At 47.4% G+C, this 17,295-nt stretch overlaps 1 protein-coding gene across 1 annotated transcript in view; it reads right to left on the reverse strand.

The window, feature by feature from the left end:
* Positions 1 to 7,388: 7,388 nt before the first annotated feature.
* The window catches only part of Slc36a2 (solute carrier family 36 member 2), a 26,716-nt gene continuing 16,809 nt past the window's right edge, over positions 7,389 to 17,295 (reverse strand). Inside the window, exons 8-10 of the mRNA XM_031351186.1 lie at positions 13,542 to 13,708; positions 11,973 to 12,142; positions 7,389 to 8,487 (exon numbers count right to left, since the gene is read on the reverse strand). Coding sequence (XP_031207046.1) covers positions 8,216 to 8,487; positions 11,973 to 12,142; positions 13,542 to 13,708 — 609 coding nt within the window. The 3' untranslated portion in view covers positions 7,389 to 8,215. The remainder of the gene's footprint in view (positions 8,488 to 11,972; positions 12,143 to 13,541; positions 13,709 to 17,295) is intronic.

Consider the following 17,295-nt stretch of genomic DNA (forward strand, 5'->3'; position numbering starts at 1 on the left):
GCTTGTGATCCCAGGGCTAGGGAGTGAAGACCCGAGATTCTTAGAGCTCACTAGTCAGCCCGGCCTGCATGGGAAGCTTCAGGCCAGTGAGAGCTCTTGTCTAAACCAACCAACCAACCAACCAACCAACCAAACAAACAAACAAACAACCATTAAAAAGTTGCCTGAGGCATAGTAGCACGTGTCTTCTACCCCAACACTCTGTAGGCAGAGACAGGCAGCTGTCTCCGTGGTTTGAGACCAGTCTAGTCTACAGAGTGAGGTCCAAGCTAGCCAGGACCACATAAGGGACCCTGTCTCAACAGCCACAGTTCCCACCAGGACAGACTGAAATTCCTCTGGAACCAAATAAAAATAACCGCTTTCTTTTTTTGACGAGAGCCAGGGACTGAACTCACGACCCTTAGGAGGCCACACAGTCCTGCCAACCGCTGAGCCATCTCTCTGGCCAGCCGCTTTCTACCATAGACTACTGTCAGTTACTTTTGTTTAAAAAAGGAAAAGGTCACTGGGCGGTGGTGGCACATGCCTTTAATCCCAGCACTTGGGAGGCAGGGGTAGGTGGATTTCTGAGTTCGAGGCCAGCCTGGTCTACAGAGTGAGTTCCAGGACAGCCAGGGCTGTACAAAAAACCTCTGTCTCAAAAAAAAACAACAAACAACAAACAAAAAAGGAAAAGGTGACCAATGAAATTGCTCAGGCAGGGAGCTCCTGCCCCAGTCATGGTGAGCAGCAGCATTTCAAAGCAAGATGGAGGGAGCCTGGGGGAATTCTGAACATTTTTAGAATTCAATGATTTTTTTCTTTTTATTAAAAGATGTATTTATTATTTGGGAGACATGCCACTGTGTGCTTGAGGTGAGAGGAAAACTCGTGGGAGTCAGTTCTCTTCTTTCAGCATGGGGATCCTGCAGTTCAAACTCAGGTTGTTAAGTCTTGACAGCAAGTGGCTTTACCAGGTGAGTCATCTTGTCAGCCTTTATTTTATTTATTTATTTATCTATTTGTGTGTGTATGTGTGTGTGTGTGTGTGTGTGTGTGTGTGTGTTTTGCAGGATATTTGATCACTCTGTGTACCCTGAGATTGTATTATTTACTGAAAAAAACCTTTTTCTAGTTGTGGTGTGGCTCAGCCCTTAGCATACAGCTTTAATCCTTCTAGCTGGTATACAGACCTGCCCTTAGTACACACCTTTAACCCCAAACAATGAAGGCAAAGTTAGTTTGTAGAAGGAAGCACCCATGTTTGAAAGTGATGTCTAATTGAGTAGCAGACAAAGTGATGAGTCAGAGAAAGATTTAACAGAATAGGATATGCCCAACTCTCATGAGAACAGGGAGGAAAGGGGAACTATTTAAAGACCAGAGCAGAGAAAGAGGAGAGAGAGAGAGAGAGAGAGAGAGAGAGAGAGAGAGAGAGAGAGAGAGAGAGAGAGAGAGGAGAGAGAGGAGAGAGAGGAGAGAGAGGAAGAAGAAGAAGAAGAAGAAGAAGAAGAAGAAGAAGAAGAAGAAGAAGAAGAAGAAGAAGAAGAAGAAGAAGAAGAAACGAAGGAGGAGGCAGTTTTACCAGGATTGTTATAATGAGACACACAGATATAGTGAGACAGAGAGATAACAAACTACACAGGTGAAGACAGAATGAGCCAGAGAATGAGAATGAGATAGAAGATTAGAACAGATTGGTAGAGTTAGTTTGAGGCCAGGCAGAACAGTTCAGGAGAAACCAAGAGAAGCCAGACTCAATCAATTAGCATGGAGCATGAAGAGGAGTTTGAGTCAGAACAACTGAGTTGAACCAGCTGGCCAGCGTTCAGAATGAACAAGAAGATGAGTTTATTCAGCAGTAAGCCTCAGAGGCTGAAACCATTCCAGGCCTAGATAAGATTATATGGAGGGTAGAAGCTTCCAGGAATAGGCACAGGTTAGCAGGTGGAGGCAGTAAGCCTGGAAGACAACAAATACTTCAGGAAAATGAAAGTTACATTTTATGAGTGTTTGTGTTTGTGCATGCATGTGTGTGTATGTGGGTGTATGTATAAGCACACACATGGATACAGAGGGAGAGGCCAACCCTTGGTTGGTCTGCATCTTACTTTTAGAGACTGGGTCTCTTGTCTCTAACTCAACCCAGAGTTCATCAGTTCAGCTTGGCTGGCTGGCCAGCCAACGAGGTCCAGGAATCCTTCTGTCTCTACCTCCCAGTGCTAGATTATAGGCATGCCACCATGCCTGGATGTTTATGTGGGTGCTGGGATCTGAAGTCAGGTCTTCATGGTTACACGGTAGACACTTTACCAACTGAGTCCTTTGCTCATCCCCCCTGGCTGCTATGTTATGACTGTTATTCTTAGGTTTTAAGATACAGTCCCTCTAGTAGCCTTCCTGGCCTAGAACTCTCTTATTATACTAGGCTGGTCTCGAACTTGCAGACATTAACCTTCACCTCCCTCCCAAGTGCTGAGTTCACCTGGCCAGGGAGTTTGAAGCGTCTCATACCTGAGAATGTGCTGACGGACTTCACATGTGGTATAAAATGAAGGGGCAGCCAAGGAGCACCCCCCATACTGGGGAGCTGAGGAGAAGGAAGAATGGGCGAGGCCTGATCACGGTCTGGAAGCTGCCTTTCTGGAGCTGGCGCGCTGTGCTTTAACCAAGTGGTCGGCATGCTCTGCGTATGATGACACCTCTGTCACCTTGATCTGTATCCTCGCTATGACAACCTTGAGGAGCCACTTGTCCCATGCAGCTTTTAATCCTGTCACAAAAGGCAACCATGAGCCTCTGTCACTCCTCAGTGGCCAAGGAAGTTTCCCTCTCCCATAACCCCCCTCCCTCTTTCACACACACACACACACACACACACACACCCCTAGCTGAGGAGCTCCTGACAGTTGATGGCTCCTGAGGGAGGAGGAGCTAGTTTTAAGGCTGTGACCTTGACAGGATGAACATGCTCCAGTGGCAAGAAAAAAAAAAAAAAACTGGGAGGAAGTGGAGCGTGAGGGTAGATACTTTTAAGTCAACTTGACATAGGCTGAAGTCATCTAAGAAGGGGAACCTTAGTTAAGAAAATGTCTCCATAGATTGGGTTGTAGGCAAGCCTACAAGGCATTTTCTTAATTAGTAATTGATGGGGAAGGCCCAGCCCACCGTGGGTAGTGCTATCCCTGGACTGGTGGTCCTGGACTCTTTAAGAAAGCAGGCTGAGCAAGCCATGTGTAGCAAGCCAGTAAGCAGGCTCCATGGCCTCTGTATCAGCTCCTGCCTCCATGTTCTTGCCCTGTTTGAGTTCCTGTTCTGGCTTCCTCTAATGATCCACTACGATTTGGAAGTGTAAGTCAAATAAACCCTTTCCTCTCTCTAGCTTGCTTCTTCGTCATGGTTTCATTTCAGCAAGAGAAACCTTAACTAAGTCTCGGGGGAAGAGGAGGATATGATCAAAAGACATTGAACGCATGTGTGAAGTTCTCAAGGAATTAATACAAAAAAATTATACTGAAAAAAAGAATAGGGGGCTGGAGAGATGGCTCAGAGGTTAAGAGCACTGACTGCTCTTCTAAAGGTCCTGAGTTCAATTCCCAGCAACCACATGGTGGTTCACAGCCATCTATAATGAGATCTGGTGCCCTCTTCTGGCTTGCAAGCATACGTGCAGGCAGAACATTGTAACATTGTATACATAATAAATAAATAAATAAATACTACACTACAAAAAAAAAAAAAGTCTGGCAGTGATGTATGGTAATTCTGCTGCTCCTGTTTTGAGGAACCGAAACACACCCACTTCTGCTGTGGCAGTGGCAGTTGACATTTCCACCAGCAGTGAATAAGGGTTCCTCTTTCCTGTGGTCCCCTGTGAAGGAAGGAGACTGCACTTGAACAGGGTGTGGGAGGACACCATAAACACAGGGTCACGGGTCACAAATGCTGGACTCAGGTTACAGAGACACAAAAACTCACACGGGGAAGGAGGTGGTGGCGATCACACCCCAGAGGCAGCAGTCTTCTCAGGGATGTCTGGGAGCTGGCAGGTGTCCCCCGCAGACAGCCACCAATACCATGTGGCACTACCAGGCCGCAATTCTGCTGTCGGAAAAGACAGTGGTAATAATATAGAGATGAGAACATTTGCCATCGTCACCTTGGGCCTCTGTAACTCGCAGGGTTCCGTGTGCATTCGCAGGGCTGTGCAGTCTCCAGGACTCATCTAGAAACTTCTTCTTTTTTTTTTTTTTTTTTCGAGACAGGGTTTCTCTGTGTCGCCTTGACTGTCCTGGAACTCATTCTGTAGACCAGGCTGGCCCCGAACTCAGAAATCCGCCTGCCTTTGCCTCCCAAGTGCTGGGATTAAAGATGTGCACCACCACTGCCCGGCTAGAAACTTCTTTTAGGATGGATGGATGTGCCAATAAGGGGACAGAGGCAACCAGATCTCCGTGAGCCTGTCTCCTCATCTGAAAATAGGCCAGCCTGGTTTGCACAGGAAGTTCCAGGTTAGCCAGTGCTATAAAGCAAGACTCTTTCTCCAAAAGAGAAAAAAAAAATAAGGGCTAGTGAAGTGGATCAGTGGGTAAAAATATTTGCCATCAAGCTTGGTGACTGAGTTCATTTCCTGGGACTCACACAGAGGGAGGAGAAAATAGGTTCCTAAAGTTGTCCCCACCTCTTTCTCCCTCTCTCACTCCCTCCCTCCCTCCCCCCTCTCTCTTTCTCTCTCTCTCTCTCTCTCTTTCTCTCTCACACACACCATTACACGGTTGTACACACACACACACACACACACACACACACACAAACACAATAAATACATATGAAACAATGTAATTTTCTGAAAATCTTTTCTCTACCTTTCCCCTTGACCTTCCTCTTTTACTTTACCCAAAGACCTTTCAGGCCTTGCAGAGCAACAGGAAGCTATGATGCTAAGTGCCTGGGTTCTGTGCCCTCTTGTCCCTGTGTTGGTCTTCAGCAGACTAATGTGTCTGAGCCTGTCTCCTCATCTGAAAATGGTGATATATCTATGGACCCCAGGAACCGTTCTCACTGTGGTCATACAGATAACTCAAGGAAGGTAGGGTTTAAGTTGGCTCCCAGTTTGAGGGCACAGTCCATCATGGTGGGGACAGCATGGTCCCAGACCATGACTTACCCGGTCACATGACATCCGCTGTCGGGAAGCAGAGAGAGAAGAATGGCCACACTTAGCTTGTTTCTTCCTTTGTATTCGGTTTATAACCCAGCCCATGGGATGATCCTGCCCATATCCAAGATAAGTCTTTGCTTCTCAGCCAACCTTCTCTGGAAACACAGCTTATCCATGGATGTGTCTTCAAGGTGATTTTCTGCACACTCTGATTCAACAGAAAGCCCCCAAAAATGAAAGAGAGGAGATGAGTTGGGTGTGGTAGTAATCCCAGGCCAGGGAGGCAGGAGGCACTCAAGGATAGCCTTAGCTATACAACAAGGAAGCCCTGTCTCAGAGGAAGAAGAGGAAGAAGAGGAGGAGGAGGAATACTTTAGTGGAGATGGAGGAAAGGCACGTCTACTTGCATGTGTATGTCTGAATAAATTGATGATAATAACAACTTATCACTCTGCTATGCTAACTGGCAGTTTAGATGATGCAGGTAATTGCTAATGAGCTCTAGCTTGCACCTGCCCCTTACGACAGTGGTTCTTATTTTACGCACTCAGAAAATCTCAGCAATAAGATTAGGGGCTAAAGAGTTTGGTTCCATGATTAAGATTGCTTGGTGCTTTTACTGAGGACCTGAGTTCATACACAGCCAGCTGTAACTCCAGCTCCAGGAGGTCTGAGATTCTCTCATGGCCTTTGAGGAATTCGTCCACATAACACACATCACACCACACACACACACACACACACACACACACACACACACACACACCACAAATAAAAAAATATTTAAAAAATTGAACTTGATCATGTTATACAATAGGATCTTGTCTGTGAAAACCAAGTGTGGCCAGGGAGGAAGACCACACTTCTGGGGTTCCTTTAGGTCTGTCGATGAAACAGTGTCAAGGATGAGAATGCTGGCCCATCTCTGGAAAGGTGGACTGCTGCCCAGGCTTGGAGTCCCATCCAAGGGGTTTGGGGTTTTCATGTGGACAGCCAAGCCTGTCCCTGTCTGAGTGGGAATGTGGAAATACCTTATGGAAGTTCAATGTGTAGAAATTAAGACTTAAGAAGCAGACCAGGCCTCAGGAACTGGGGAGATCCCAATGGTCCCTACGCATGTCCACTCTACATATTCTGAATGTCACGCAGATATGGAAGGATGGGGACACACAGGAGCCGGTTTGATCAAGCAGGTGTCACTTGCTAAGCTGACCTCTTTCCCAGTGGCACAATTAACTGTCAACTAAACAGAGTCTACAACCACCCAGGCGACAAGCCTGTGGGCAGGTCAGTGAGGGAGCTTCCAAACTAGGGTAGTTGACATGGGCGGTACCACTCTAGTGTGCTGGGATCCTGGACTAAATGAAACTGAGCATATTGGTGATTCTGCTTCTTGACTGTGTCTGTCATGGGACAGGCTACCCCAGTGCCGTTCTCTGTCAGTATAGACTGGAGTCTCAAATTATGAGCCAAAGCACAGATTTTCTGCTTCAAGTCGCCTCTGTCAGGCATTTTGTCACAGCAGTGAGATAGGTAACTGACAGTGCCTGAGACAGAGTCTTTCTCCACCCATCACCAGAACCTATGGCGTATGAAACCACACACTAAATCGATGGAAAGCACATACGTATTCTGTTCCCCACTCTGTGGCTCATGCGCACTAGCTCACATTGGTCATCTTGGTCCCATCTTCTTGACACACACACACACACACACACACACACACACACACACACACGGTCCTGGGGATGAGACCCAAAGTCTCAGTAGCTCAAGCACATGTCCTGTCATTGAGCTACATCCATGGCTCTTGTGTACACAGTTCTTATGATCTGGTCAACTTTACTGCAGACGTTGTCCAAATGGCTTCACACATGTGTCTAGAAACAGGCTGGTTGATCTTGGGATGAGTCGTTTCTATTCCATACAGTCCCCTATTCTCCAGGAGACTGGGCATGATGATGTCACACACTCCATTTCAGTTGGTGTTCTCAGATCCGTAATGCAGGAAGTGGGGCGGGGAGATCCCCCAGTGGTTACAGGTGCTTGCTGAGGACTTAAGTACTTTTACAACTGCCTGTAACTCCAGCTTTAGGGGATCTAACATTCCCTTCTGGCTTCCACCATAGGCACCACACTTACATATGTGGTGTGTGCACACCACACACACACACACACACACACACACACACACACACACACACTTTAAAGAAAAATCAGCTCCACAAAGTGGAAGAAGGCAGTCTCAGGGTAGAAGCCATTATTTGTAACACATTTACTGTTGGCCAAGACAAGTAACAAGGTCAAGATTCAACAGGTGACCCGTAGGCTCCACTGCTGGGTATATGAAGCTGCAATGTTATATTAGCACCAAACTATTATATAAGAACCCCGTATTGTGCTTGGTACCCACTAGGTAACAGAGGATGTTCATTGCAAGAATTCAGAAGTAAAAACCTACTCAAGTGATGTCTCTGTCTGCTGCCCCTGGCTCATGGGCTTGACCCTACTTTTTTCTTGTTCACTGCTGGATTTCTGAGTTGGGCTAAGACTGGGTGGTTTAGAAAGTTCAGCACACTTATCTGTAACATTGACGATGACATTTGACCTGAGCATTGTGACTGGCCCTGGCCCCCTCCATCTTGATGCTGATATGAGCACAGTGTTCCCCATCATGGTCAGGAAAAGGAAATGACCAAAGCTTGAGCGGGCAGGGACCACCTTCTGCCAAAAGCTGGCGCTTGCCGCCACCTAGTGGCTGCTTTTTGCATAACTCCACTCAAGGTATGAAATGAGCAGATAAATGACAAAAACAAGATGGCGGTTTCCACAGGTGAGGTCTCCAGGGTGTGGAAAACTAGAGAACGACCAACATTTTTTTTTTTTGTTTGTTTTTAATGACCATCTATCTACACCTTGTATGTGGTATAGATGGTCCCCATGTCCTTTGCACGCGCACACACATGGTGCTGGGGATATGCTATACCTGTTGCTTATGTCTTAGACCAGAGAAAAGGCGAAGTGAAAAGGTACATAGACAACATAAGTCACCATGGGCGAGGAGAGGCTCTGTCACTGAATAAACATGGTGGAGTTGGACACGGGGAGAGAGTTCCCGGACTTGATCAGCTCATCCAGGGCCTGGTAGGTCCCCACCACGAAGCCCATGAAGCCCAGAATGCTGATGAGGGCGTCCTTGGTGATGGTCAGGAGGCTCATGCCCTCTTCATAGTAGGTGGTCACCTCCAGCAGGGGTGGGATGATGAGGGCCAGGGCACTGCTGCTCACAGAACCCACCAGGGAGAGGACCAGGTCCAGGCGGGGGATGAGGATGGCCAGCATGCCTAAGGGAGAGGAAAGGAGACAGATGGAGAAGCCCAGGTTTACTTTAAAGGCTCTTATTGAAGTCATCTGTAAGAGAAACCAAACCTCCCTTAGCAATTCAGCTTTGCAAATAAAACTTGAGGGCTGCGGATGTAGCTCAGTTGGTAGAATACCTGCCCAGAATGCGTGAAGCCCTGATTCTATCCCTGGCACAGTGAAAACGGGGCATGGTGACGCATACCTATAACCCCAGCGTCTTGGAGGTGCAGCCTGGAGGATCAGGAACTCAAGGTTTTCTTTGACTACATAGTCTAGTTTGAGGCTAACCTGTGATATATGAGACTGTATAAAAAGGGAAATAAATAAATGAAGAAAAAGGAAGAAAGGAAGAAGGAAGGAAGGAAGGAAAGAAAGAAAAGGCAGGGCAGGGTTCTACATGCCTTTAGACCCAGCCCTTGGGAGGCAGAGGCAGGTAATTCCAGGCCAGCCTGGTCTACATAGGCTAGCCAGGGATACATACTGAAACCCCATCAAAACAAAACAAAACACCAACAGTAAAAAGCAAATGGGAGATGGCTCAGTAGATAAAGGCACTTGCTGCTCGGTCTTTTGACTCGATTTTGACCCCCAGACACACATGGTAAAAGAAGAGAACCGACTCCTGCTAGCTGTCTTCTGACCTATACACGTGTGTCAACATGCACATATAAACAACAAACAAACAAACAAATGTAAAAAAAATAAAAAGAAAGAAAAGAAAAAGCAGAGAGTTCCCAGCACACCAGTCCTCTCCTGGAGGGCTCATTAGTGGTTGGTGTTGCTCACCCCTATTGTTTAGATTTACTGTGACAGGGCAGGGCAGGGCAGGGCAGGGCAGAGGTTCCTCCATCTTGTATTTTTGCTGAGGCCATTTCAGGTTTAGCTAGACTTTGATCTCTTTGATGGAGAATCCCATGAGAAATCGCCCAACTCTATTCTAGGAACCTGAGGCCAAAATGTCCCAGCTAATTTTTCTTAGCTTCTGTTAACTGCCTGTTTATACAAATCCCTGCCTCGACACCCCCCCTCCCCCACAGCTGCTGAGCGAGACACCAGGGTGTATGTAGATTTTGCCACTTGCTCTAAATGTTCGAGGCTACACTTGAGTCCCCAAATACCTGAGTATAGTCCCAGCCAGCTAGAATAAAGATTTTCAATTGGCTATAAACTGTGGTCATCTCTGGGGGGGGGGTCCTCAAAACACTATGTGTTCATATTGTTGTGTTGTTTGGGGGTTTCTCTACCCACTTAAGTTCAGTGCTTGGGGTTCTGGAGATGGAGAGATTATATATATATATATAAAGCCAGTGTTCATTTGTGAGCTACAGCCAGGAGAGTCAAAGGGATAGTTCTATAAAACGAGAAGCAGGCTCGCCTCATACTCACGGGGTCCCAACAGAACCCACAATCCCCCAAGCTCAAAGGGAATGGGAGTTTCAGATGGCGCCTTAATTCCAGTGACCATGGCTTCATGCAGCTGGCCTTGCAGAGGGCACTTAGAGAGCCTGTGTTTCCAGAATGCCCTAGTTAGTCAGCAAAACCGACTTGGACCAAGTTTTCTACTTAACCACTGTTTAAATATCAATAGCTTCGAATAGCTTCTGCTATTATTACTTCATACATGTGTGTGTGTTCTGAACGTTCTCTCCACCAAATATGCTTGTTGTCTGTATTTTCATTTTCCAACCTTTGACAGTTTCCTGTGGGTATATACTGTATGCTGACTGTGCCCTTACCACTGCCTTCTCCTGTCCCCCCTCCTTCGTCCCCACTTGTCCTCAACCTATTCTTTTCTTTTTCTTTTTAGATTATTTTATTTTATGTGTATGCGTACACTGTTTCTGTACAGATGGCCGTGAGCTATGATATGTGTGGCTGCTGGGAGTTGAGCTCAGGACCTTCTGCTGGCCTGCTCACACCGGCCCGCTCACACTGGCCTGCTCACTCTGGCCCTCTCACTCGGGCCCTGCTCACTCCAGCGTAATTCACTGTAGCTGTCTTCAGACGCACCAGAAGAGGGCGTCCAATCTCATTATGGGTGGTTGTGAGCCACCATGTGGTTGCTGGGATCTGAACTCAGGACCTTCAGAAGAACAGTCAGTGCTCTTAACCGCCCAGCCATCTCTCCAGCCCCCATATCTTTTTATATATAATCCTCAGGATTTAATTAGGGTTGCCTGCATGAACATGGGTGTGTATGTGTGGTGAGGGAGGGGGCGGGCTTGTTTATAATGTTGGCCTAAATGTATACAAGGCCATGAGGGGCAGACAGCACCTGTTGTATGAACATTTTACCTGGCCCACCACCTTCAGTGTCAGCCTCGGATGTGAAAGGTGCTGACTCTGGACTTTGGTGGCTTGGGTTCGAATCCTGATGATTTTTCTTCATTATCATTATTTTGTAAAAGTTTAATTACATTTATTTATTGAGCATGCAAGTCTCAGCACATGTGTAGAAGCCTGAGGGCAACTTTTAGGAGCTGAGACTCTCCTGCCATACAGGTTCTGAGGATTGAACTCGGGTTGTAAGGCTTGGCAGCAAGTGTCCTTCCCAATTGAGCCATCTCATTGGTCCTTTGTCACCACTGCTGCTGCTGCTATTAAGATAGTACCTCAGATAGCCCAGGCTGGCTTTAGACTTGCTATGTAGCCAAAAGTGACTGAACTTCTAGTCCTCCTGAGTGCTGGGATCACAAGTGTGTACCACCATTCTCTACCTCTGAGGTATGGATTGAAGCAAAGGCTTCATGCATGCCAGGAAATGCTCTACCAACTGAGGGACACCCTCAGCTCCAATGCTCACTGGCCAGTTATTTGGCAGTGTCCCACTTCCTGAGCATTCTCATGAGGGCTGAATAAAATGCTAAGAAATACAGCCTAGGATGAGTTTACTGCAGTGCCCCACACACTTTCTGTATCACGTGATTATTATTTAATACACTGGATATCAATGAATCTGTCCTTGGGCTGGGCATCAGTATACCTTTCTAATCAGGGACTGTGTAAGAATGGTTTAAATAGAGGCTGGGAGATGGCTCAGTTAGTCAAGTGTCTACCTTGCAAGTACCACGACCTGAATTTGATTCCTAGAACTTAAAAAGATCGAGGCATGGTGGGGTACACTTGCAACCCCAGCACTGGGGAGGCAGAGACGGACTGATCTTTGGAGGTAGCCTCACGCTTTGGAGGTAGCCTCACATAACTGCTGAGCTCCAGGCCAATGAGAGACCATATTAAAAAGAAAGAAGGTGGTGCCTGAAGAATGACGTCTCAGTTGTCCTCTGGCTTCTACAGGGATGCACACATACGAGTGAACACACACAGACACACAGACAGATAGATGGACAGACAGACACACAGTCTCTGTCTATCTCTGTGTCTGTCTGTCTGTCTTTCTGTCTGTCTGTCTCTCCTCCCTCTTGCCCCTAGAAATAGTTCGGAGACTCCCAGCCTCTGTTCTACTCACATGTGAGGCAGACCATGGCGAGCCGGATGGACAGGTCCACAGGCAGTGCCCAGCGTTTTGACACCTGGGAGACAGCAAGGGGGATGATGATTTCCGCAGGGACGTAGAACTGAAGGGCATAGGTACACAGGATGCCGACGACATACAGGAGCTTGACTGACTGGTACAGCCTGCAAGACACACAGGTATGTTCTCCATGGCCCAACACTTCCACGCCTGGCCTCCAGGGGACAGCAGCCTCTGATTTTGGGACAATCCCTTGGGTCTTGTTTCCTTATCTAAAAATGAGGGTGTGGGACCTTCTCCGAGCGCAGAGGAGTCTCACCAGAGTGGAGGGAAGAGAAGCGTCAGGATTCAATGGCAGCAGAGGGAAGGGCCTGAGCATGCGCACATGTCGTACATACACATGCACACACACAGAGCATTCTGGTGCTTCTCAGGGCAGACAGGCACTGAAGCTACATACTTCTCCCAAGAACTCTTGGCTGGTAAGGGACAAGAGTCCTAGGTGGAGGTCTAAAGTCTTGTGTGACTAGAGTTCATAGGTATTGTCTGCACCCCCTAAATCCCAAGTACATCAGGAGCCCTCAACACATGTCCCTTTTAGTTGAGAGGACTGCGGAGTCCCTGATAATGGAGATGGAAAGAGATTATCAGTGGGGTTGCGTGAAGGGATGAAAGGAGAAACAGGGTCATGGGTTTGAAGCTGAGGCCCAGATGAAGGGTGAGGTTTCAAGGGAGCTAAACTTGTGTGTGTGTGCATGCTTGTGTGTATATGAGTACACATATGTGTACGTATGTTGGATGCGTGTGTGTGTGCATGCATGTGAGTGTGTCTGTGTGATGCATGTATACATGTGTGTATGTGCATGTACATGTGTGTTGCATGCCTGCATATGTGTGTACGTTGTATGTGAGCATGTTCATGTGTATTCCACATGCATGTAGAGCCCAGAGGTTGATGTCAGTGTCTCCCTCAGTTATGCTGCACTTTATTTTTTTTGAAACAAGGTCTCTCACTCAACCTGGAACTCACTAATTCAGCCTGCCCGGCTGGGCAGTGAACCTCAGGGGTACTCCTGTCTCTACCTTCCCAGCACATGCCTGGCTTTGTGTAGGGGAGCAGACTAAAAGAACTCACCCCGTGTGTCACACTCTCTTACCCACTGAACCATCTCACAGTCCTGTTTCATGTTTTCAATGCTAGCTCCCCTGGCTTGGGGGTCCCCAGCCGCCGCAGAGCCTGGGAAGAGGAACCAAAGGGTTCCAACCCACAGGTAGAAGCCCCCTTTCCTCCTCCAGAACTCCCATGCTCCCCGCTAGGACCAAGGATTCTAGCTTCTATTCTTTCCTCTTAGTTATGTCCCCTTGCACTAAGATACCTAGACCTGACTCAGCCTGGAAGCAGCTTTTGACGGGCTCTCTACAGTCTTAGTGACCAATGCTGGCTCCATCTCTCCCAGTAGGGGTGTCTCTATGCCTGGTCTCCCTGCTCTGACAGGGAGAGGAAGAGAGCGACACTGTTCTACACATCTCTCAATCCCTACCACCCAAGAGCCATGAAGGTACCAGCAGTTGGGCAGGTTAAGAGTGATGCTGGCTTTGATGTCTTCTCCAAACCGCAGGTAGCCCAGAGCCCCGATGGCAATGTACAGGCTGGTGATGATGGACATCCCCAAAGACAGAATGGCTGGGAAGCGGCGGGCGTCCTTCATCTTGTTTTCCAGAGGCAGGACCTGCAAGAGCATCCCACTGTAAGGAGGAGGATAACAACGGCAACAACAATAACAGTAACAACCAGGAACGTAAAGAAGAGAAAGCCTTGCTGCCTCTGGAATGTGCCCAAATGAATCAAAAGAAGGGACCTTAAAAGACATTTGTATGTTCTTGTTCATGTCAACATCATTCAAGATCAAAAGGTGGGAGACAGACAAACGTCATAAAATGGGTAAGCAAAATGTGGTACGTCCATGAAATGGAATATTATATAGCCTTTAAAAAGAAGGAAATTCTGGGGCTGGAGAGATGGCTCAGCAGTTAAGAGCCCTGATGGCTGCTCTCGTAGAGGACTCTGATTCAGTTCCCACCATCCACATCAGGCAGCTCACAACCTCTGTAACCCCAGTTCCAGGTGACTCAGCACGCTCTTCTGGCCTCTTCAGGCATCAGACACACATGCAGTGTACATATACACACAAAGGCAAAAGACTCATACATGTAGCATAAAAAGAAATACGTCTATTTTAAGGCGATTCTGACACATATTGCAGTGCCCGTGGAGACCAGAAGAGGGCAGTAGATCCCCTGGAGCTGGAGTTACAACCTGATAATCCTGGTCCTCCACCAGAGCAGCCAGCACTCCAGCACCGCAGAGCCATCTTTGTCCTTTGGATTAATGCACTAGTCATTTGAACAGAGGGAGGAGATACCTCACTGTGGCTTGGATTTGTGTTTCCCCAGGAGCTAATGAGGAGGTGCATATTTTCATGTATTTGTTATTCCCAGTGGGGTCATTCACCCATTTTGCAGCTGGCCTACTTGGCTGCCATTTGTAGGGCCCCCTCACACACCGTGGTGTCAGCCCTGTCAGGAGATCGTGTGTCTCCTGTTCTGAAGGCCATCTCACCCACGCTTTTCCTTGGCTGTCCAGATGATCTTTAGATGTAACCCCATTTGTCGGTTTACTTTTGTCCTGGGTGCCTTTGGAGTTCTATCCAGGGAATCATTCCCTGGACCCCACTGTGTCTGGTTATTCCCACCCCCCCACTCCACCCCTAACTTTCTCTTCTAGAAGTTTTAGAGTTCTGAGTCTTCCATTAATGTCTCTGATCCACTTGAGTTGATTTTTTAGAAAGATTCTTAAAATTACATTTATTTATTTATTTTTTAATGTGTGCACAGAGGTCAAAGGACAAACGAGTGAGGGCTGGTTTTCTCCTCCGGCCATGTGGGTGCCAGGGATTGCATTTAGGTCAGCAGGCTTGGAAGCAATCACCCTTGCTTGGCCTTGGGTTGATTTTCGTGTAAGGTGAAATCCCCCGCAACCTCCAATCCGGGATAAACATCATAGTGTTGAGTGTCAGGGTGTTTTTTCTTCCTGTCTCTTTATGAGTTTAAACTCAAGGGAGGCCCAAATTCTGGAATGATTCAGTGGTTGGTAGAAACCAGTCTATCGACCATCTTTTCTTTTTTTATGGAGGCATGTGAAGAGGAACCCTTGGAGGACAGAGAATGTTGCAGGAACCCCACTTTCCTGTTTCTCTGTCTCTGCCAGGCCACATCCCCAAAGGCAAGTCCCAGCCGCAGAGCCACAGTCTGGTGTACTAGTGACACAGAGATTTGGCTGACATCTGAAGTAGCTGAGAGACAACTAGGACAGTAAAACCCTGGGGGACCTCAAGAGTGAGTGGGATCCAGGAGTGACTTCACAACTTACGGTGCCTTGTGCAAAGTCAGGATGTAGTGCCACTGGGTAAAAAAATTAAGAATTCCGAGATGTCATGGGCACAATGTGTGATGTTTTTAAAGGTTGACCCTGTGAGGCTGTGCAGGCTGTGTACCCACCAAGCCTAGACTTGGGGAAAAAACAGCTGATACTTATTTCATCCCCCTACTCCATTATGTGGTGTGTGTGTGTGTGTGTGTGTGTGTTTAAGCCATTGAGAAACACATAGAAGTCACAAGAAGCACAGGAAGACAGAAGCCAGGCTTTCTGCCCAGAGGATAATCAAGAGGAGATTGACTAGAAGCTGGCACACTCAGATAAAGAAGTACTAATAAAATATTTGTACAGGCTGGGCATGGTGGCACACACCCAGCTTGGAGAGGTAGAGGCAAGAGGATTGGCATAACCACAAGGCCAGTCAGGAAAACCTAGCAAAACCCTGCCACACACTGCTCCCCCAAGGCCTGAATACCTTCACCAAAGAAGACATGCAAGTGCCAACTAAACATCATAAAGGAAGGCCAGCTAGGTGGCTCAGTGGGGCAAGCACTTGCCCATGAAAGCTGGATGTGGTGACATACATTTGTAATCCTTGCACTACTAAGGTAAGGTGAGAGACAGAGTTAGGAGAATTGATGGAAAGCTCATGGGGCAGCTAGCGTGAGGGCCTAAGAGCAGTCAAAACAGCCAAAGAGACTACCTCAACAAGGTGAGGGAGAGAACTGACTCCACACCTTCACTCTCTCACACACGCTACTAAAAATTAATAAAAAACAATTGAATACGCATAAAAGTATAAGTGATACTCATAACCAATTATCACTAGCTGTTAGTAAAAGGCAAATTAAAACATAATCAAATACCACTAAACACCTATCAGAATGGTTGAGTTAAAAATATCTTGGGGCTGGGGTCCAGCTCAATGATGCATGCTTAGCCTATATGAGGTCCTAGGTACAATTCCTGGCATGCTCTGGACTGACAATTCAAACAAGCGCTAGCCCAGATACAGAAGGGAGGGAATGCTCACACGTTCCAGTTGAGTGAAAAGTGCCAGTGAAGGTTGGGAGTGGAGTTCAGTGGTAGAATCATTTGCCTAAAGGGCTGGGCTCTGATTTCAGCCTCCAGCACTCAGGATAATGATAACAATATCCGGGCAAAATTACTGTCATCCTGAAAACCACTGGGCAGTTCCTTATAAACATCTATAAATACGAGTCCCAGAAGCCTATCCCAAGAGGAAAAAGTTAAAGCCACAGAAAGATCTGTATAGAAGTGCTTAGAGTAAGAAGCTGTTAAAGACTAGAGACAATTCAGGGGCTCTTCAGTAGGTGAGTCGCTAAGAGGCAGAGGCCACCCCTTAGCAGCTGCTCTGGAGTGAGCACTGAGCTTGGGATGCAGGATTAGAGTGACTGCATTGGGCTGAGAAGATGCTCATCTTGATATTATTGTGTGTTCTCCACTTCATCAGAGGAAAGAAATTGCCTTTTGGGGGGGGGTGGTGGTGACAGGGTCTCATGTAGTTCAGGCTAGCTGTGAATATGCTATGGAGCTGAGGATGACCTGGAACTCCCGCTCTTCCTACTTCCCCCTCCTGAGGGCTGGGATTACAGGCTTGCTCCATCATACCAGTTTATGTGGTGCTGAGGTTGGAACTCAGGTCTTCCTACATGCTGGGTGAGCACTCTACCAACTGAGCTACATCCCCAGCCCATAATTCATTGTAAATGTACAGCTCTTTTCCATTTAAAACACCTGTATCTTGCCAGGCAGTGGTAGCACACACCTTTAGTTCCAGTAGTTGGGAGACGCAGAGGCAGAGGCAGAGAGGCAGAGAGGCAGAGAGGCAGAGAGGCAGAGAGGCAGAGAGGCAGAGAG

This window comes from Mastomys coucha, unplaced genomic scaffold, assembly GCF_008632895.1.
Source record: "Mastomys coucha isolate ucsf_1 unplaced genomic scaffold, UCSF_Mcou_1 pScaffold5, whole genome shotgun sequence".
Taxonomy (NCBI): Eukaryota; Metazoa; Chordata; class Mammalia; order Rodentia; family Muridae; genus Mastomys; species Mastomys coucha.